This window comes from Quercus robur, chromosome 8 (assembly GCF_932294415.1).
Source record: "Quercus robur chromosome 8, dhQueRobu3.1, whole genome shotgun sequence".
NCBI classification, from domain to species: domain Eukaryota; kingdom Viridiplantae; phylum Streptophyta; class Magnoliopsida; order Fagales; family Fagaceae; genus Quercus; species Quercus robur.
The window spans coordinates 36,781,642-36,804,370 of record NC_065541.1 but is presented as its reverse complement, the minus strand read 5'-3'; the positions used below and the strand labels follow the sequence as shown (position 1 = coordinate 36,804,370).

Here is a 22,729-nt window from a genome sequence, read left to right as displayed (position 1 = left end):
TTTTCACTTTCAAGAGTTTCAACCCAAAAACACGTTTCCGACAGCGAAACCAAACACGCCTTAAAATTTGAAGTCAAATCCGAAACCTCCAGCCCTCCCAACCCAAACTGATTAAATTTGCAAAATGGTCCTCAGACTTTTGTTGTATTACGGTTATCCCTCTACTTAGCCCCTTAATACTCAAACCACTCTCTTAACCTTTTGCACCAAAGCTCAAGCACAGAGAGAGAGAGAGAGAGAGATCCAGCGGACCCAGTAGAAGAATAAGGTTCGCATTGCGCTGAGCCATATGTAATGCAGACCAATTGATCATTTAAAGCCTTTCGCTGTATGTCTCTTCGGATCTGATCCACTTGTTATCTATGTGTTTGTTTCTTTTTCTCTTGTTGTTTTATAATACTGTTTGGTTTTTTGGAACTGGGTTTTGACGGGTAATTCTGGGTTTTTAGGATTATGGTCGGATTTGTGAGTTTTGGCTTGTGATGAAGTACTTTTGGAAAATTCTATTTCTGACCATCAAAGCAAACGCAAAACAAAGATATATATATATATATATATATATATGTTATAATTCTTGTTATTGCAGTTTTGACGTCCTGGAGGCAGTGATTTTATGACATTTCTATTGTTTGTTGCAACTTTGTATGGCTTTGGATTGACAACATTTGTTAATTATGTTGATTGGTCAATTGCAAGTACATTATGTTGGAGAGAGAGAGAGAACCCGGAAGTCCATGAATCGTTAAAATTATGTAGATGTGTTGGAGGGAACTTATTACTGTTATCTACTTTGAATATGCTGTGATTCTCAATTCAGCTGAATTAATCTTTTTACTGGACAAATTGGGTGTGTGGATGTTGTTGTATCAATATATTTGAAATAACATATTGGGGTTTTGTTTGCGTGATGCAAATTCGAGGCTGTGCTGTAGGGCTTCTTCTGGCTGGGGTAGTTAGATAATTAAGTCAATGATTAAAGCCATATTGGGTTGTTACACACACACACACACACTTTGTGTTGGGAATTTTGATTAGGATGGTTCGGTTTACACCTCTAATTTGGGTGCATCTGGATCTTGTTTCTCATAAATAAAGGTTATTAAGTTAGCCCTTCAAAAATGCTTTTGAGATTGCGTGTTCTCATTGTTGAGTTCTTCACATCTTATTTCAGTTTATGGTGTCTTGATTAATTTATTAGGCTGAGTTACAATTTTCTGGGTACAACAATCACACTATTTCAATAGCTCACATTGTTGTACTTGTGTTATGAGTCTCTTGTATTCTTTGGAAACTTCAGATAATTGGCCCCAAGATGAATGTATTCTGGGGAAACATTAGTAACTACAGATCAAATTGTGCAATATTTTACAAGTATAACACCTTAATTATCACCTTTAAAAAGAAATTATTTTTTTAAATAATGCATTTCCCTATTTTTTAGGGTTTTAGCTAAGTTCCTTATAGTCTGTTTCATTTTAAAGTAAACATCTTTTAACAGTCTTCTTATTCTTCGCTTTTGTAAAATTTGACTTTTCTCTGTAATTTCACTTATTGCAGTCTAAGTCGTCAAAGAAATTTTCTATCTGCTAGCTTTATCTATGTTTGGAGGTCTTGTGACTGCTCCTAGCAATAGTCCACACTTAAGGAAGTCTGGAAGCAGACCAGTCGTTTTTGATCTTGGTACTGTTGGTTACAAGCCTTTGGGTTATAAGCATTTAGTTGTTACCTTATATTTAATGAAGGGTTACTTGCATTTGTAGGTACCCACACCCTAAACTGGTTCATTTGCTATTTCTACCATAAACTATTAATTTTTACATTTAACACCCTAATTTGAGATTAATTTGCAATGCGTACCCCACTGTCCAGTTATAACGGACTGGACATTGCAAATTACAAGAACTAATCTGTTGATTTTGACAGATTAGTGCTACCAAGCCCATTTCTTTGTTAAATTTGACACTAATTTGGATGGTGGGGTGAATTGCAAATTATTATCAAATTAAATGTCTGGGCGGAATATTATTATTATTATTTTTGATAACTTATTAGCTTATATTCTTATGTACAACTTTTAAAAACCTTGCCTTTTTTAGGTACAATTGTACTTTTGCCCTAATAAAACCCAAACCAACAATAAGATGTTGCTTGCAAAAATTTAATTTATGGTGGACATGGCAAATGGCCGCATGGTTTTGAGTCAAACTGCAATGAATCCTGTTGTATTACCTTGATGGTTGATTTTTTTGTACATCTTATACTTGTTGAATGTCACAGCTACAGGTGAGGTGGAAAATGGTGTTGAGGAAGATTTCTCACATTCAATGGAGACAAATGATTTGAAGAGTGCGAGTACACCAATGAGCACTGCCGCCATGATGCCATCGCCTATTTTATTATGGAGATTCAAGGTTTCATTATTTGAATAGTATCATTGTTTTATCTACTATTAAATTCCTTCTAATTATTTTTCAGTTTGATTTTAATTGTTGATGTGGATAATTATGAAATGGTTTGACTTAACTAAAGATTGAATTTTCAAATTCATAGTATGGTAATTGCTCTTGTTCTGAGAATAATTCAGAAATAGATATAAAATGATTCTGTCTCTACTCTGTCTCCTGTGTGCACGATAATCTTGAAGAGTTGCATTTTTATTTTTACCCAAAAATCTGCTTTATTATGTTCAGTTTTCTTTTCCAGATTTTCATATATATTATCAGATACTAATTTAAATTATGTCCAGGTACTACTATTCTTTGTCTGGGGTTTCAGTTGTTGCAAGGTTAGTTCCATTTTTGTATTTTTTTCTATTGATAGGAGTACTAGTGGAAATATCTTGGATTTCACATCGTCAGAATGTTCTTTTTTGGCATATGTGAATGTCACAGATTGGATGGGATTCCGTTATGAGAATGAGTGTGGACTTACGGGATTTATTTCTATATGAGGCATTTTTGTATTATAATCCTCTTCTACTCGTGGTGAGTTTTGGTTATTTTATTTTATTGAGAGTAGACTATTCTTTCATATTCTTACATTGTTTATCCTTTTGGTAACACATTTCTTGTAATTTTGATATTGCAGACTTTGATGGTTTGGCTTTGGGGAATTAATTTATGGGTTTTTTCCCAAGCCAATGTCAGTTATGCAAAAATTTTTGATCTTGATCAAAGTCATCTAACTCACCGAGAAATTTGGAAGGTATCATATTAAACAGCCAATGCATTGACTCTGTCATTTTTCTTTCATTAGCCTAATGGTTTTTACCAATTCTTTTGCCATATGGTATTATAATAAGTATGCTATGTGAAATGTGTCCAAACGTGAACTATCTCCATTCTTGGATATGATTCTTCAATTTTAAAAATTTTAGTTTCAGGTTTGGCACCCGCTTTTTGTTGACGAGGGCATCCAAATAAACCTGTAGCTTTTAACACATCTTATGTTTTTCAATTTATCATCAATAGGACGTGGAAATAGTTTGAAGGGTAAATTAGACCTTCTCCTTTCTCTATTGGGCAATTAACAATTCACCCCCTTAACTACTGGAAATAAGCAAATACCCCCCCTACCGTCAAAGTTAACACCTAGCAGAATCTTTTGATTCCTTTAATATTCCATACAGAAGTTACTAAAATACCCTCCTCCAGTTAGCAAACGCTCCAAAATACCTTAGGACTTAGGTTACCAAATCCATGAGACTAATTATATTTTGGGACTAATGCTTGGTTGTTGTTGTTGAACAAGACTTATATTAGAAACGAATAAGTTTAATTGTGCAATATGAGTTTGTTTTAACAAGATGTCTTTTGGTCATCAAAGCATTAGTGACTTTCCTTGTTGTATTTATTTGCAACTGTCTTAACACAATTTTGAAACTGTAAGAAACTAGGTGAAAACTATTATAAATTAAACTCAGGGTCCAACATTGACTCAGCCTTACTGTAAATAATAAATTAATAACTAGTAAAGCAAGAATTATACAAGAAGCCGGGTTTGCTAATTTTTTGTTTCTCATTATAGAGTAGTGTGGGTTTACACATTTACATGAAAGATGTTCAATATGCAATCCTTTAAATAATTTATATAGTCCTCTTCTTTTAAACCTTATTAAATACAGTGTGTGTATTTATTTCTTTATTTATATTAGTATTGTATATACGTTTCTAGAATAGCCATGACCATCTGTTTTGATGGGTAATTCTGGGATTTCCGGATTTGTGAGTTTTGGGTTTTTGATAAAGTACTTTGGAAAATTCTATTTCTGATCATTAGGCCAAATTTTTTTCCCTATAATTATTATTCTTGTTATTGTAGTTTAAAGCAAACATCTATTAACAGTCCTCTTATACTTCTCTTTTGTCAGATTTGACTTTTCACTGTAATTTTCATGTATTGCAGGTTCTTAGACATTTTCTATCTTCTATCTTCTATCTTCATCTATATTCAATATTTATTTATTTATATTAGTATTGTGTATATGTTTCTAGAATAACCATGACCCTCCTTTTTGATATTTGCAGTGTGCCACATGGATGACTATTATTGTCCCAACTAGCATGACAGCATATCTGTATCTTTATTCTCATGGAGAAGTACCTTTGGCTGCATCACAACCAGTGTAATAGATGCATCCACTCTTATAAATTATTGACAGACTATTTTGTTTAATTATTTCATTCCGATAATCTCTTTTTCTCTGTAAAAACCTGATTGTAATATTTGGTAAGGATGTTGAACATATTTTCTCATGGAAGCAGAAGCTTCATAGAAGTGTTGAAATGTCTCACACATTAGAGTGGTGAAAAGTTAATCATATATGAGCTTTATTCTAGGGTTGATTATATGTGCATTGAGGAGGATGGAGTAAGTAATTTTTATATCGGGTACTTTACTTCCTAGAATTCTTTATTGAGGCCTTCTGGTAATCAAATATTATGTTGAAAACTTTTATATATGGTGTATTGTTTCATGCATTTATTGGATTTTAATATGGTTCTGCATAGGAAATGATCATACTGTTGAATATTAGTTCATCTATATTAGAAAGCAAACTCTGATTGGATGATCTAACCTGCCAGGCATAATGCCATAAATGATTCCTTCTACTTTTTATTTATTTATTTTCTGTTTAGTCTAGTTTTAGTGTTCATGCATTGTATATAACAAAGACTACTTTATTTTCATAATATATTCATACCATATTGAATATCTCATTGACAAGCAATTGATCTTCATCTTTTGTTATACCTTTACTATTACATTGAAATTGTTACAATTGTACTAACTTTTAATGGCACTCCTCTGCAGGTGCTCTTATATTGTGCTGTTGTGATGATATTGATATTCCCATTTGATATTTTTTATTTATCATCCCGCTATTACTTGTTAAGAACTCTTTGGCGAATAGTTCTCCCCCTACAGGCAAGTTTTTTTTTGGGTTATATTATTCTCCTCTTTCTAGAATGTTTGTGTATTTTCTACATATTGATGAATAGTTTCAAGCCTTTTGTTTAGTATAGTTTTTGAAAGAATATGTAGATCAACAAAAATTCATATATCTTTAGAGTCTTTTGAGTTCCCATGTGTGTCATTGCTGATTGAGGGACCATGACCCTCTAAAGGGAAATTAACAGCAAGTACAAAAATTAGGTTATTCTTCACATTTTTTTCCTTCAATATGATAACTCTTGCAAACTTTTACTTTTTGACTTGATATTTTGTGTTAAGAGGATTAGTAACTTTATGGAGTAGTGCCTTTATGTAATTAGTGGGATCCTTTATCCCCTTTCCTTTTCCTTTTGGTTATGGTCCTTATGGAAGTTCTGAGTAGGATGCTGAAGAGAATGGAGGAGGGAAGCCTTCTTAAGGGATTCAAGGTAGGTAATGCAATAGGAGATGGGTTGGGTGTCTCACACTTACTATTTGCTGATGATACAGTCCTTTTCTATGATGCAAAATTGACCAGATTCTCTAGATTCAAATGGTGCTTACTTGTTTGTGGCGGTGATAGTCCTAAAAGCCAATTTGAGTAAGAGTGAGATGGTTGGGTGGGTGTGGTTGAGAGCAAGACTGATCCTGCTGATAACTGTTTGCCAATGACTTATCTTGGTATGCTGCTAGGGGCTTCTTTTAATTCAAAGTCAATATGGAACCCTATATTGGAGAAGCTTGACATTATTGAAGAGTACATAATTGAGCTTAACTATGTATTATTTATCCTTTTTCACTATCCTTACTAATGTGGCAACTAGGATTGAGAAATTACTGAGGAATTTCTTGTGGGGTGGTTTGGGAGATGAGTTTAAACATCATGTGGTGGGATGGGATTAGGTTTTTACTCCTATTGCCAATGGAGGCAAGGGCATTAGGAAACTTACAACCTTCAATCAAGCTCTGTTGGGGAATAGCATTGGCATTTTGTGGCAGAGGATACACGCTTATGGAGGCATGTAGTGGTTATGAAGTTCGGAGAATATTGGGAAGGTTAGAGTACAAAACCTGTTAGAAACTCTCATGATTTGTGGAAGATCCTTAGGATGAGATGAAATAGGCTTTTACAGTACATTTTGATGATGACTTGGGTAATCGGATCCAGTTTTGGCATCACACTTGGTGTAATTAGCCTTTGAGGGTGGCTTTTCCTATCCTGTATGATTGTTCCACCGATAAAGAAGGTTCAATGGAGTCTTTGTTGGTGAGGTAGACCACTGGCGGGGAAGGTGTGTGGGGATAGGAGTTGGGATGTTCGATTCTTTCAGGATTTTAATGATTGGGAGTTATTTGGTGGCCTCATTTCTCCATCTTCTAGATTCCCATATCCCTAATAGTGATCAAGTGCGTTGGAGGCTAAAGAAGAGTGAGGAGGATTCAATGTTCACTCTTTCTATAATGCTCTTAGGGGCTAAAAGCTGTACACTTCCCTTGGAAAGGCATTTGGGGTGTTATGGTCCCGCAAAGGATCTCCTTTTTCATTTGGACGGTAGCATGGGGAAAGATACTCACTTGTGATAATCTCATTAAGAGGGGTATATAGTAGGTTGGTGTTGCATGTGCTAGTGTAATGGGGAGATGGTAGATCATCTATTGATACATTGCACTTCTGCCTTTGCTTTATGAAGCTCTAGGTTTTATCAGAAAAGTTGATTGAACTTATGTTTGATTGGAGAAATTGGATGGGTAACCATCTGTCATATATTTGGAATATTATTCCATTATGTTTGATGTGGACCATATGGAGGGAACACAATCAGCATACATTCGAAGATGGGGAAAGTACAGGGAATCAATTGCTAGCGACTTTTATTAGTTCCTTATTTGATTGGTCTCGCGCATTGGGTATTACGAATTGTGATTCCATTGCGACGATTTTAGAGTCATTGCCTTTTTGTACATAGTTCTTTCTTTGTAATTCTTAAGGCTTCTTTGTGGTCTTTGTTCATGAAGTAGTCTTTCCTTAATAAAATTATTCTTACTTGCCAATGAGCATTAGCTCAACTGGCACCTCCTCCCCTTGTAAGTGCTAGGTGAAGGTGAGTGGGTAAATTTCCCATTAAAAAAAAAATGTTCTTACCTAAAAAAGGAAGTATGTACTGTCATTAAAATGCACTCCAGCGATCATGTATAAAATTACTCATTTTCTTTTCATGTTTCTTTTGTTTGTCAAATAGTCAAGTAAAGAGTTAGCCAACATTGTTTTAGTGCAAATATACTTGAATGAAACCTACACATGGTAAACAGATGACTACTATATTGAGGTGACAAATACTGGCAGGACAAAACCCCACAACCTTAACAGCATGGGTACTGTGGTTTGTGTGGTCATTGATGCTAGAATATCATATAACTTATCATTGGAAATATAAGAGTCTGGGACACCCCTCATCCATTTTCTTATTTTCATACAATGCCTAGGAGAGGAATGTATGGGTTGTCTTTGTGGTTTAAACATTTTCTTATTCTCCTAGTGTGCTGTAGTTAATATTTGATGTTTGTTTGGTGAACTCAGGCAATATCATTCTCTGATTTTTTTGTGGCTGATATCTTGACCTCCATGGCAAAGGTATGCATCACTTTGTCTACTTTAACCATTTTCCAGGTCAAATCCCATGCACTTGTATGGTTTTATATTTCAATAACATAATTTTCATTTCAAATAAGATTATGTTGGTTTCTTAAATATAATAAATATACACATATTTTATGTGCCTACACATGTATGTGTTCATTATTTCAGTGGAGTATAGGATAGGGGTAAATATGGGGTTACATTCTACCTAGGTTTAACCTTTTCTTGAGAGTGAGAATCAGGAAATTGTTTATCTATCTTCAGATATACATAAAAAATGATAGAACTATCTTAAGATATATACTTGCCACAATACCTTTTTCATTGTGCTTGTACTTTTCACTTCTTGCGCAGGTCTTCTCAGATTTGGAGCGTTCAGTATGTCGAATGGTCCATCGACAGGTCAGTGTATTGTTGTTGAGATGGGCTTTATGCATATTAACAGATTTACCCTAATCATCTCTCTCTTCTCTCTTTTTCTTTTTTTTTTTCTTTTTTTTTTTTTTGTTTTTTTTTTTAATATACAATATTTTGTTGTCATAAAATTGTCATCTTTTTGCGCCTGATTGAAACCCATGGTTGTTACTTCTATCACTGGTTCTTTTAATTTCAAATGTTAATTAGATAATCTCATTATATGTTTCTTATTTTATGTTTTTGTCTTGGGTACACACATATCAAAACTTTTTGTTGGTGTAACCAGATTGATTCACTTGAAAAAGGTGTTTGTTTTCCCTTTAGTACAAAACTGTAACACATTTCAAATTGATAAAGTGGAATGGAGAGGTGTAGCCTATACCATATTGCTGGGAAACGTGATAAAGCTAAGTGAAGTTGAGTACAGAGAAAGTATATAAACAGAACCTCTTAATATATTTTTTTTCTCAATTTTCTAGAAATTTATGGTGGATGAAAAGATGCACGCAGAAAACTCTGAAACTTAATTAATCACCCATGAGATATTCAGTGAGAAAATCGGTACAAACTGATACATTGTTATATTGATGAGCAAGGTTAGTGATGTGTGGAAACCAGTTAAGGGAGAACAATGTACAATGTAAAATCCTCTGCCAGTAGCTTGATTACCCCCGGTTATTGGCCTCTTTGCTGCTAAATTTCTAGTGGAGCCTGTTGCTTTTCCTTTTAGTTTAATTTATGCTTATAACAAGTTACACTTGTTTTTATTAAAGTGGTTTGATATAAATTTGATGCTTCACTTCTCGTTTGTTAAGAAATCTTTTCTAAATTCAAGCAGGTTGCCACTATTGCATGGTTTGAAGCTGATTCTGTTTGTGGCAGTCATTCCCTTGCAATTCCTTTTGTTCTTGTTTTACCATATCTTTTTCGTTTCTTCCAATGTCTTCGACAATACAAGGATACTGGGGAGAAAACAACCCTTCTGAATGGTAAAATCTCAGGATATTCTCATTTATGTTGTCTCATCTGTGTTATTTATCGTCTGACGCCTTTTGGAACATTGTAATGTTGGGTTGTCCATTATATTGCTCGTTTATGTTTCAATTAGTGATTTCTGCATCTAGTCCTTTAGCATTTATATTTTACTCTTAATTGCTACAAGATCATAGTAACTTTGTTTGCTTATGGTTTCAGCTTTAAAATATTCGACCGCAGTGCCAGTGATTTTTCTATCAGCCCTTAAATATCATGTCTTCCCTGATAGGTGGACAAACTTTTATCGGCCTCTCTGGCTCATCTCTGGTATTTTGAACTCTTTGTACTCATTCTACTGGGATGTTACCCGCGATTGGGACTGGAGGTATGTCAAATGACTCAAATGTTTATATCTTCACAATATCACATCATAATTAAACATACCCCTTTGATTTTGTATTTATTTGGTATTAACCTTCGTAAAATGCTTACACATTAAATCCTTTTCCTGCTGGCTTTTACTGTATAGCCCTTGCATGTGAAATCTAAAGTAGTTGAGCTCTCAATTTTGTGGGCACAAGTGAGCATGTTTCCTGGCCCTTGCTATATTCTATACAGTTTCCATAAATCTTGGAGGTCATAGTATCACTGCATAAAAACTCATGCCCCTGTGATTTTGAATTTAGTTGTCGCAAATGTTTATGTTTACCTATCAAAAAAAATGTTTATGTTGAGGGTGTTGGAGATAAATTGTGAAGTTATATAGTAGAATTAGAAGGAAAAAAGAAGAAGAAAAGACTTGGAGCAGTATTATAAAGTTGCAAGTTACTTGATTGGAAAGTGAATTTTCAAATAAATTTACAGTTCTTTTAGGTGTGCTTGTTTGATATTTGTGCTTGAACTGTACTGTGATCCTGTCCATATAAGAACACAGATAACACTGTTTTAGAAGTTACGTCTTGATTCTCTTGAATATTATTTGGTGAAGTGCCTATAAATATCCCTTTCTTTTTGCCAGTAGCTTCACTCGGATATTCAAGTTCAGCAAACCACACATCTTCTCACACCTGCTATACGGACGAAAATGGGTAAGGCTATGCCTATTTTATTTTAGTATTTGAGTCATGTCTTTATGATATTGGCATGTCTAGCTGAACCAACAAGGAGAATTCCCCCCTGGCAAAAAAGCTAGAGTGAACTGGTCTGAACTGTACAATACTATGTGACCTGAATTAATTGTTGGGACTGGCTCTCCACTGCCACCTTAAAAATTCTTCAGAAAGCTAAGAAAGTTTAATGTAAATATTTCTTGATTAGTGCACTGATCAAAATGACCTCTTCTTACTGATTCAGTGATTGGTCTAGGTTGTAAAACTTGGTTCCATGACGTAATTGTATATGTATCTTGGATTGCAGGTTTATTTTTGGGTGATGGGAAGCAATCTTGTATTGCGTTGGGCATGGACATACAAGCTTTCTGCCCATCTTCGCCATAATTACCTTACGGTGTTTGCAGTTGCTGCCCTGGAGATTTTCCGTCGCTTCCAATGGGTTTTTTTTCGTGTAGAGAATGAATGGAATAAAATGAACTCCAAGACAAACATTCAGCTCTCAGAAAAAGACCTGACAGAGGAGGAAGAGAAGTTACTTGTTTCTAATGAGCACAATGTATAGCGAGCTAGAAACCCTGCCTTGATATCTCAGTACAATGATTTGGCAATCGGGGATTACCCTTCCATTTGGGATTTCATTATACAAAAGATATTACAATTTTCCTTTGTTCATAAAAGAATAGGGAATTCAATCATTAAATATTTACTCGATATGTATCAATTCAATTAATTGCAATATAATTTTGTATTGATGTACCCTTCTAACTGGTGGGAAAAAAAAAAAATATTAGAATGCTCTTCTTCCCATGTGAGCAGTTTATGAGAGAGTTCAACATTGTTCTTATATATCATCACTTGGTCATATTTGTGTAACCTTGGATTGCAATTTGGCTTTATAATTTATATCAGACTGGACAGTAACTCCTGCCATTACAACCAAAACGTTACATCACCACCACCACAATCGCTGACCACTTTACACAGCTTCATGATATATGGAAGACATCTTACATGATTAACGGAGGTATCGGCATGAGGCATTCGACATTAAAGTCGTAGAATTCGTGTCTATTAAGTTGAAAATTCCCTACCAATGATGACGGGCATGCATTTCTCTCGATCACAGTCTTTGTTTTCTAGTAAGCCAGACAAGATAGTTTCCTCCACTAATTTCATGAACGGTTGTTGTCCATATAAAATCCATTTTCGATTTATTCCGATACACACATGGGACCTCTTCAAATCCAGTGGTTCAAAAATCAAAATCACCTTACCTCATCAACACTCAACTTCCCACCAGGTTTCTCAAAAAAAAAAAAAAAAAAAACAAAAAACAAAACTTCCCACCAGCATACCATTCCAACTACTTGATATATACTGCTTAATTTATTTTGAGATAGCATCTGCTTGATATTAAATCACCATTTTTTTTAGCTTATGACTAGGAGTGACAAAATAGCAAGTACACGTGTCAAAAACCCAGTTCTTGACCCTCCAATCCTGATAACATGTACAAAGTGGAAGCAGATGCCTCAAAATTCATTCTCACACTTGTGTATGAAACTAAAACTACCAGTACCACAATGGCCTAATCTAAATGTTAACTACTGTTGGGTACAACCACCATAGTCGGCAGCTGGAGCCGAGCCTAGCTGAGACGAGCACGCCGAGAGTGCTCACCATATTGTCTTCTGTGCTAGAAAAGCTGGTGGCTCGAAATGACCGGCTCAGGGACTGCCTGAGCCAGCAGCTGGATGAGCTGAGCTTGAGCTCGGCTCTGCTTGGGAAGAGCTTCAATGCGTTTTATGGGGTGAGAGCACCAAATATAAGCATACCAAAGTACCTGGAGAGGTTATACAAGTTCACGGATTGTAGTCCATCTTGTTTTGTGGTTGGATATGTGTATATAGACAGGCTAGTGCATAGGCACCCTGACTCCCTCGTCATTTCCTTGAACGTGCATAGGTTGCTGGTTACAAGCGTTATGGTTGCTTCTAAGATGCTAGATGATGAGTAAGCTCTCTCTCTCTTAAATGGGGTATTTTCATTTGTCCCTACTTATGACTTGTCTGGTTTATACATCTTCCTCGCTTTGGTTTGTTTTCTTACCTTGTTGGTTTGGTCTTTGGGATAGTTTGAGAGTTATAGCTCATTTGAACTTCTTTTTTGTGTTATGAGTAACAATTAAAACCCATTCATCAAAGAAAGTAACAATTAAAATTCAATTGAAATATATATGCATTTAAACACAAGTGGCCTAAGTTCTCTTCCTTTGTAGTGTTGTACCATAGATATCTGCACTCTGATGTTGTCACATTTGCTGTGTGTGGTAAGGGGTACAAAGACATTTTCCTTGCATACAGGGGCGGAATCAGAAATTTTTGTTTGGAGGGGTCAAGTTGCAACTCTAATATATTTATCAAGACAATTCCATATACATGCGCTTTTTTATTATATACACACTTTTTTATTTGATAAGTTATATACATACACACCAAACAATAACAAAAAGAGCTTAGTAATTTCAATCAAAATTATGTTTGGTGGTGATCTTACATTAAATAAAATTCTTTTTTACTATTTTTATAGTAAAATTCTTAAAAAATTTCATTTTCGATACAAATTATCAAATTTTATACTAAAGTAAGTAAAAAATCTTTCAATTAAACTAATGAAATTTTCAAAAATATGAATGATCCAAAACTTAGAGGAATAAGTTAGGCTTCAAACATATTTGTAGTTATCTTGCTCTAACCCATTATGTAGTAACTAAAGAGACATTTCATGTATAGTTTTAGTGACATTATTTTTTTAATGAGTCAATGACTTATTAATTGCCACATAACTGGTTGAAAAAGATATAGATTCAAATATGTTTGGTGTTAAACTTTATCAAATATTTAATAGATATAAGTGCATATTTTACAATAAAAAATAGAATTGTGAAAAATAATATTATGTCTCTATAATTATTAGACCAATTTTTTTTTAAGAGCATCATTGGACTAAATCAAATATTTGGGGGCCAACTCTTATTTTTTAGACTAAATTTTGAAAATATTAAAATAATTATATATATATATATATATATATTTCAAAAAAATTCAAAATTTGTTGGGGGGGGGGGGGGGTGCATGGCCCCCCCACCCTTACACATAGCTACGCCCTTGCTTGCATATAATGCTTACGAAGTCAACAAAGTAATTGAATCATCCATCACATATGTTGCATACAATTCATTTATATAATATGTTTTGCTGCTTATTACAAAAACAACAGTACAAGTGCAGCATATATTTTGCTGAAGAAAGCATATGGAAAACATGTACCTTGGGCAGCGTCATTGATGTGCTTGATTCTGTAATTTGTTCTCCACAAATGAAACAGCACGCAATTGTTATGATAATAATGTTGTTTTGCTTCGATTACAATTTTTCAGTCATTATAACAACGCATTTTTTGCTCGGGTTGGGGGAGTAAGCAATGCTGAGTTAAACAGGCTGGAATTAGAGTTGCTCTCTCTGTTGGATTTTGGAGTTGCAGTAAGCTCTCGAGTTTTTGAGTTCTACTGTTTGCACTTGGAAAGAGAGATGATGTTCAATGGCGTAGGACAGAAAATAGAAAGGGCAATAATTCCTAGTGCTCTGGACGATGTGACTGAAATCTCTGTAGATGACATACAAAGTTCTTCACCACCGCAGATAGTGGACTGACCTGCACGTTTTTGCTTCTTCTTTCTCTTGGTTTATAAAATCTTGAATTGTTCTTTCTTGTTTGCATCATATTATCATGTAAGATGGGTGCTTCAAGCCTTCAACTCTGTCGATTTATCACATTGACGAAATAGAGGGAAAAAAGAGAGGAAAGAGATGAACTAAAGTTCACAATATTAAAGCCACAAAAAAGAATGAGTGGGGAGCATTTGGTGGCACTAGTGTATTTGACTTGGAATTCAAATTCCGTGCAAATTGCCAGTATCAATTAGTTGGAATTCTAATTATGAATTGATGCACTTGAAACTCTTTGCTAAGTCTTGTATATTGTTGGTATATTTCGTGCCAAATTTACTTGTATCTGTTGTTCAAAAACTATGTATTTTGTATTCTTTTGGGTACATTCGCATTTGGGTTGAGGGTTCAAGAGCTAAATTTTGTGTGTTGCTGAGAGTACAATTTCGGTCGAGTGAGATAAAGGTTCGGTCTCGCGAGTTTGGCATGTGGAATCCATTTAAAAATCTGTCGAGAAGGATTTCATGGGAGTCTTGGTCCCTCGAGATGATTGAACCCGGCAATTCTATTATGCTTTCTTTTAGATTCAAGGATGGAGCCAGTGTCTTGAGTGAGGGGATGCGTAGTATAAAATAAATTGAAATAAGAATATGCGAAAATACTAATTAATGTTTCTAGGATTAATTAGTTTTGCTAAGTAAAAGAGTATATGAAAATAAAAAATCCAAAGTAAAAAAAAAAAAGAAAGTGAAGACAAATCACATATAGACAAACAAAAAGAGACAGAGAGGAAGAAAGTTTTGCTAAGATTAATTATTTGTATTTAACGATGCTCTTTGTCCCTTTGATATAAATATACAAGCAAAAATTGCTAAGAGCAATAGCAATGGGGTGGGTAGAACCCCAAATAAGTTATCTTACCCTCCCCACCCCCACCCCCCCCCCCCCCCCCCCCCAACCCCCACCCCCTAAGTTGAAGCAACAACCGGGTGGCTACTGCTAAATCTCTTTACCAAATTGCTATAGTAACTTCTTAAATTTAGATTGTCCCTAACTTTTCTTTGTGTTAGAGTATTTACATTGAAGTTGCTAAAATGACTAAATAGTCATTTTAGCAACAAAAACACACTTATAGTAAAGTTGTTATTTTGACTCATTGCTATAATTTTTTAACTCATTGCTACAGTGGGCTGCTAAAGATAACAGCCCACTTTAGCTGAGAGTTATTTGCAACAGATAATATTTTATTAGTCTCTCACACGCGTGACTCTTTTTACCCTATTTCATCTCAATCTCTCTCACGCATAAATGCAGCCCTCCCTCCCTCTGCCTTCTATCTCACTGTCTCTCTTTCATGCAGCCAAGCTGATGCCACCATTGCCCAGACCTCCCTCTGCCTAGCCCCCTCTCCCTTTGCCCAGCTTTTTCTCCCTTTCACTCAATTTTTTAGTGGGTTTAATTTCGTGGTCCAATTGGTTCGTGGGTCATGGTGCAGTGGTTCATTGGTTCGATTTGGGAAATTAGGACGTGGGTAACTGTGAGTCACGGTGATGGTGCTTCGATTTCCTAATTTGGGTGGTTGGATAATGGTGGCATTGCTAGGCGGAATGGGTCACGATTTCCCGATTTGGTGTTCTTTATTTTGGTTTTTGCTGTGGTTGGTGGTTGTGGGTTGAGAAGTGGAAGAGGAAGGTTGTTGGTTTGTGGCTGTTGTTGTTGTTGTTGTGTTTTTTTTTTTTTTCCTCCCTGATGTGGTTTGTGGTTGTGGCTAGTAGGGGCAACGGTGGAGGTGTTGTTGCTGTTGTTTTTTGTGGTTGTTGTTTTTTTTAATGAATTATTTATATTATTTTAAGTGAGTTGCTAAAAAAATAGATGCTTTGATGTTGGGTATATTGTAAAGTGAGTTGTTAAAATAGATAAAATAGCTTTTTAAGTTGCTAAAAGCTATATTTTTTAGATTTCTTACTATGAATGCTCTTAAGTGCAATTATTTTAGTAGCTCTGAGGTGTGATTTAGACCATATAATGTCCTTTAGATTGAGGCTTCTAAAGGACATGGGTTGAGCAAATGTAGAGTCCTTGTATATATGATGATACTCTTGGTGGCCACGAGTGTCTGTGAATTTTGTATTATCCTTTATAAAGTTGTGATTTTCAATTATGTTTTGTTGGCTTTAATTCCTTATTAAATTTGATTGTATTTCTTCAATCACTTACCTGTATGTTTGTGGGATTAAATGTAATGGGTATAGTGTTTAAATTGGTGAAGAACTATAAAGGCAAAGGGGCTGTTTGGGTGAAAAAAAATGCTCACTCATCACTCATCACTAAAATATCATCACTCATCACTTTATAACTCATCACTTATCACTGAAAATTCCCTAACTTCCTTCGGTGGCATGTTTGGCACTTGCTTCCAACTTCTGATAACTCAAAAACTTTAACTTTTTGTGGGACCCACTACTTGAGCACCATGTTGGGCTCACGGTTAGCCTACCTGCGTATACATTCAAGGCAAACCAATTTCACCTCTTTTTTCCCTTCAGCCCACATCTTATCCCAAAACACTCGATGAACCCAGCCAAGGAAATCCATCAGAACCCCACTCGCCCCCTCCTCATCCCATTTACTCTAAAAGCCAAAACCCAACTTTACCAAAACCAAGTTCGTCACTCCCTTGTACTGAAAATTTTAGAACATTTCCGAAACCCAACTACGCCAACCCCACCAATGCAACTCCGGTTTTGTTCCTCCCTCCTCATCACTGAAATCTAACCCATAAACAACTGCTTTGATGCTTGAACTCGTCGTTGTTCACTATTCCCAGTCCAATCCTTACCCCCTTTGAGTTTCGGTCACCACTGTTCCAACCTGGGTATGTCTTTTTCTTGATTCAAATTTTATTTTATTTTGTTGTCTTTGATGTCGTAGATGTTATTGTCTCAGTAGGTGGTACATGTGGCTCTGTTCATACAATTGGGTCTCTGTAGGTGGTTTGCGGGTTCTGTGTCGCCATTGTCCTTCTCTGGTCTGAGATGGGGCCACCACAGGTTGGATCAGATCAGATGCGTCACTGGATGTGGCTAGGCTGAGGGGTTTACTCTGAAGATGGGGCTGTGATGAGGAAAAGAAGAAATATGGGATATGTTGGGCTATGCAAATGAGTTTGGTCTAGTATGAAAGAGAGCCGTTGGGAGTAAAAGCTAAACACTAAAAGAGAGAAAGAAAGAAAGAAAAGAAGAAAGAGAGTAGTAGGCGTGAAGAGAAGAAGAAAGAAAGAAAAGAAGAAATAGAGAAGCAGATGTAAAAAAAAAAAAAAAAAAAAAAAAAAAAAAAAAAAAAAAGAAGAAGAAGAAGAAGAAGAAGAAGAAGAAAGAAAGTTGGTGATTAGACAAGACATTGAACAGTGGGTCTCATTCGTTGCTAAAAATTACAAAAAATGCTATCTCACTCTATTCTCTGTTTTCAATTTTGGTATCTCATCACTCGAAAACTAGAGAATTGAGTAATGGAAACATCATTGAGTAAGCCAAACAAGCACCTTGTGGTGGGGTCCACGGTATTTTGGGTTATGGATGATGAAAACCCAATTTGATGGAATACTTGAAATCCAAACAACCCTAAAGTATCTTGCGACTAGTGCAACCCGTGAAAGGCCATATGAAGAGCACATGAGGAAGTTCAAACGACTCAAGTGCTAGGGGCATTTCGCGAGTGGCTCGCTACTTGGCCAACTTGCGAGATGCACTGACAACTAGATTTTGTGTATTTAACTCATTTCTTTACCCATACTATAAAATCCCACATTATCCACGAAATTGTAAGGAGTGTTTCAGAGAGAAAACCCTAAAAATCCAATGGAGAGTTAGAGATTGCATACCTATAATCCTCTACACATTTCTCTTAGTTTTCTTCACTTTCTTCCCTCTTTAATTCCATATCTTTTGAGAGTTTCTTAGTCCAAACACAAACCATACACATTCTAAGTGTTGTGAGTTGCTTTGGAGCTTTTGGGAAGCATTAGGTCATGCCATTCTATGGTGAATGCAATTAGTGATAATTGCTGGATCCGGAAAGCTAGTGAAGACAAGGCTCGGTGAAACCCGTTGGTAGCTGAGACTTGGAAGGTCTAAGTATAGAGGGTAGTCTAGGCTTGGAGAGTCTATATTGTAATCCTTGTACTCCAACTTATTTACTAGCGGATCAATTCAATTTGGAGGGTTGCGAAGAGATTTTTACGCCGAGAACTTCGATTTTCCTTTTCGATAACACATCGCGGTGTTATCTTGTATTTGTTTTTCTCTTCCCTTTACTTCTTGTGTTTTATACTTAATTGTTTATTATGTATGCCCATGCACTAGGTAGTAATCCTAGTTGATTGCGCATTGATTACTCTTATTCCACACTTAGTTGAGTAGATTAAAAGTAATCTAGTCGTAATTTAAAAATTGGAGATCTAAACCAACTCTAGTATTTATACTAGTGAACTTTCATCCTTTAGTATTACTTACCCAATGAGGATAGCTTTCTCTCCCAAGTAGGAGTTCTCTTCCTCTCCTCTCAGAAAAGGAGCTCTCTCCCTCTCGTCTTTTAGTGTCGAGCATTCCCTCCCTCTTTCTCTGTTTGGGTTTTTCCTTGAGTTTACCCATCACCCCCTCCTAACGTTGCCATGGAACAAGCGGTGGTAGAAGGATTACTCAACTTCCATCTTACAAAGGAGGAAGAAGAAGAAATCTCAATAACAACAAGGAGTAAATCGTAGCTTCTAGAGGAATGTGCATTGAGCCTCTTTGGTAGATTGCTATCAGATCGACATCAAAACCAAAGGGCTTTGAAGAACACGCTAAGATCAGTGTGGAAAATGGGCTCCGACCTGAAGATTGTAGATGTGGGAAACAATACACTACAGTTCAAATTCAGCGCTGAGTACCAATTGAAGTGGGTTGAAAAAAATGGGCCATGGAATTTTGACAATAATCTCCTATTGCTATGCAGATGGAAAAAAGGTCTCTCAGTTACAAACATCACTTTCACCCACTCCCCTTTCTGGGTCCAGATTTGGGGACTCCCCTTCAGATGAGGTAGGTAGAGAACTTGGAAAAAGTTTGGAGAAATTTATTGAGTCAGACAGAAGAGCAAGACAGATAGAGCAAGCAAAATTTATGCGAATTAGAGTAGATTTACAACTTGATAAACCTCTTAGGTGTGGGGGTAAGGTAGCTAGTGCAGATGGTGAAAAATTCTGGGGAAACTTCAAGTATGAAAGGCTTCCTACCTTCTGCTTCCATTGTGGTAGACTGGGGCACGATGACAAGCACTGTTTGGAGATCACGAACCAACAAAACTCATCCAAACAATATGGTGACTGGCTCCGAACACAGGGAAATTCGAAATGGGGGACGAAAAAATCAAGATCCACTAACAGTAAGGGTCGGAGTGATGGTAATGAAGATCGACTAGAGGAAAATATTCAAACAACGGCAAAAAACTCCTATGCCTCAACGGCGGATGGTGGTGAAGGCAGCTTAGGTAGCGACGGCAACCAGGGAAAGGAAAATTAAAAAAATATGGAGATGTGTGATGTTGCGGGCTTCAAGGCAAATCAGTTAGCAAGAAATTGGAATGGATGAGACTACTCTATGCGGGTGGGACACTGCACCACGCAATTTCCAGGGGCACGTGATGAGGTAGCTGCTCCCTCCAACGGTCCACCAAGAGATTTGAAAAAGGACAAAGAAGCATTGGACACCCTCTCTCTAACGGGCTAGCAAGCCCAAATGGGAACAGAGTCCATGGAAGTCTCCAGCCCACTCAAGCTAATGGCTGACCCAACTGAAACTAATGAAAGAAATAAGGGATCTGAGGGTGAGGAAATAAAAAGGAAAGTGAAAACAAAGGCCCAATTCAAGAAAATGGCAAGAGAAAAAGGGAAAAACAAAAGCCTAAAAGTTGAAGTCCAACTACCAGTTGCTGGGATTAAAAGGGTGGGAAAGCTTATATTTGAAGAAGGAGAAGAATCATTGTAGAAAAGGAGATGCACAATCTCTAATACCAGTTATTCTAAAACTGAAGAGGGATCGGCGATGGCTGCAAGGTAGCATTGCCGAGAGACATGAATCCCTTAAGTTGGAACTGTCGGGGGCTTGGGAACCCCCAATCAGTCAGAGCATTGCATGACTTGGTGCGGTGATGGGATCTCAAAGTGGTCTTCTTTATGGAGACCAAATCAAAAACCAAACGTATAAAAATGATAAAGAATAGAATTGGGATGGCAAATGGCCTCATTATTCCCTGTATAGGCCGAAGTGGAGGACTTGCTCTCTTATGGGCAAGAGAAGTTGACTTGGAAATTAAAAACTTCTCAAATAACCACATAGATGCAACTATCACTGAGCCTGGCAACAACTTCAAATGAAGGCTAACCGGCTTTTATGGTCATCCAGAGACTCACCGAAGGTATGAATCTTGGCACCTTCTAGCTTTTCTTCATAATCAGTTCCAACTTTCTTGGCTTTGTCTAGGAGATTTTAATGAAATTTTATCAACTGAGGAAAAATCGGGTGGAACTCCTAAGCCTCAACAGCAGATGGATGGCTTCAAAAAAGTAGTGGATTATTGTGGTTTTCAAGACTTGGGCTATATTGGGTTCGATTTTACTTGGTGCAACATGCAAGAGGGGGAAAACAGGAAATACTTGAGGCTTGACAAAGCTTTTGCAATTCTAGAATGGACCGAAAAATTTGGAGGGAAGAAAGTACTCCATATAGTTGATTCCACTTCTGATCATTGTGCACTAGTAATCTTGGACTCAACATCCAATCGCCACTCCCAAGCAAAGCGGTTTCATTTCGAGGCATTATGGACTAAAAATATTGACTGCAAAGCTATTATTGAGGTGTCATGGGGGATTGGGGCTGATCTTAGTACCCCGGAAGGAATAATGGAGAACTTAAAATCTTGTACTGCCGAGCTAACTAAGTGGAGATTAGAGGTTTATGGGCAAATTCGAAAAAATATTCAGGCCAAAAGAAACACCCTAAATAGCCTAACCAAACAAGACAAGGGAGGAGACATGAGCACTGAGATTAATAGTCTAAGGAAAGAAATCAACGAGCTTCTGGATGATGAGGAAATCTATTGGGGGCAAATAGCTAAAGCCCACTAGCTTAAGGAGGGGGATAAGAATACTAACTTCTTCCATACTTAAGCTTCTGAAAGGCGTAAACAAAACACAATTCTGGGAATCTGGGATGAGCAAGGTAAGTGGTGTGATGAAAAGGAAAACATTGCCCAGGCAGCTATTAACTATTTTGAGAATATTTACACAACAACCCATCCAACACGGGTTGAAGAAGTAACTGCAGCTATCCCCTCTAGAATGACTGACGAAATGAATGCAAATCTCACTCAGGACTTCACCAGGGAGGAGGTATCCATAGCTTTCAAGCAAATCCACCCTACCAAGGCACCTGGCCCCGATGGTATGTCTGCCATATTTTCCTTAAAATATTGGAATATTGTGGGCTGTAGTATTACTAATATGGTTCTAAATGTTCTTAATAACAATTTGCCCATGGCAGAGCTGAATAAAACAAACATAGCCCTCATCTCAAAAACAAATAATCCCAAGAGAATGTCTGAGTTCCGCCCCATCAGTCTCTGTAATGTAGAATTTAAACTCATTTATAAAACCCTTGCTAACAAACTTAAAACCCTCCTCCCTCACATTATAACGGAAAACCAGAGTGCCTTCATCTCGAACCAACTCATTACTAACAATGTGCTTGTGGCCTTTGAATTAATGCTTTTCTTAGATAAAAAAAATGTAGGTAATGACAGTTTCATGGCAGCCAAGCTCAACATGAGCAAGGCCTTTGATAGAGTTGAATGGTGCTTCATCCAAAGGGTTATGGAAAGATTGGGTTTCAACACTAGGTGGATAAATTGGGTAATGCAGTGTATCACCACAGTCTCATACTCAGTTATTATAAATGGGGTAGCATGGGGAAATATAACCCCAACTAGAGGACTTCGCCAAGGAGACCCCCTTTCACCAAGCCTCTTCCTTCTTTGTGCCGAAGGCCTCTCTGCTCTCATACATGAAGTACATGAAATCAGCAATAGACGGGCATCTCAATTTGTAGAGGTTGCCCAAGAATCACCCACCTTTTCTTTGCAGATGATAGCATTCTCTTTAGCAAGGAAAACGCCAAAGAGAGTCAGAAATTAAAACAAATCCTTCAAAAATATGAAGAAGCATCTGGCCAAAAAATTAACACAGACAAATCTTTGGTGTTCTTTAGCCCAAATACGCCTCAGCTAGTCAAAGAAGAGATTTTTTCCATCCTTGGCCCCATGCAAGACTTAAGTCATTCCAAATACTTGGGTCTCCCATCATTTATTAGAAGATCCAAGAAACAAGTATT

At 36.6% G+C, this 22,729-nt stretch overlaps 2 protein-coding genes across 4 annotated transcripts; both read left to right on the top strand.

Moving 5' to 3' along the window:
* The first annotated feature begins 73 nt into the window (after positions 1-73).
* LOC126695381 (uncharacterized) lies at positions 74-11,448 on the top strand. Of its 3 annotated transcripts, none has more exons than XM_050392108.1 (14): positions 74-328; positions 1,558-1,680; positions 2,278-2,411; positions 2,747-2,785; positions 2,892-2,984; positions 3,088-3,204; positions 4,527-4,622; positions 5,314-5,427; positions 8,012-8,065; positions 8,426-8,473; positions 9,327-9,477; positions 9,683-9,848; positions 10,485-10,551; positions 10,880-11,448. In XM_050392108.1, the coding sequence occupies exons 2-14, from the start codon at positions 1,599-1,601 to the stop codon at positions 11,135-11,137; spliced, it is 1,419 nt and encodes a 472-aa protein (XP_050248065.1). In that variant the 5' UTR covers positions 74-328; positions 1,558-1,598; the 3' UTR covers positions 11,138-11,448. The 3 variants fall into 3 exon arrangements, with proteins under 3 accessions (XP_050248065.1, XP_050248064.1, XP_050248066.1); XM_050392107.1 differs by having other exon boundaries at positions 79-328; positions 10,482-10,551; XM_050392109.1 differs by lacking the exon at positions 1,558-1,680 and having other exon boundaries at positions 79-328; positions 10,482-10,551.
* Positions 11,449-11,908: 460 nt separating this feature from the next.
* Positions 11,909-14,605, top strand: LOC126695382 (cyclin-U1-1). Its single transcript, XM_050392110.1, has 2 exons — positions 11,909-12,588; positions 14,015-14,605. The coding sequence occupies exons 1-2, from the start codon at positions 12,173-12,175 to the stop codon at positions 14,286-14,288; spliced, it is 690 nt and encodes a 229-aa protein (XP_050248067.1). The 5' UTR covers positions 11,909-12,172; the 3' UTR covers positions 14,289-14,605.
* Positions 14,606-22,729: the final 8,124 nt, after the last annotated feature.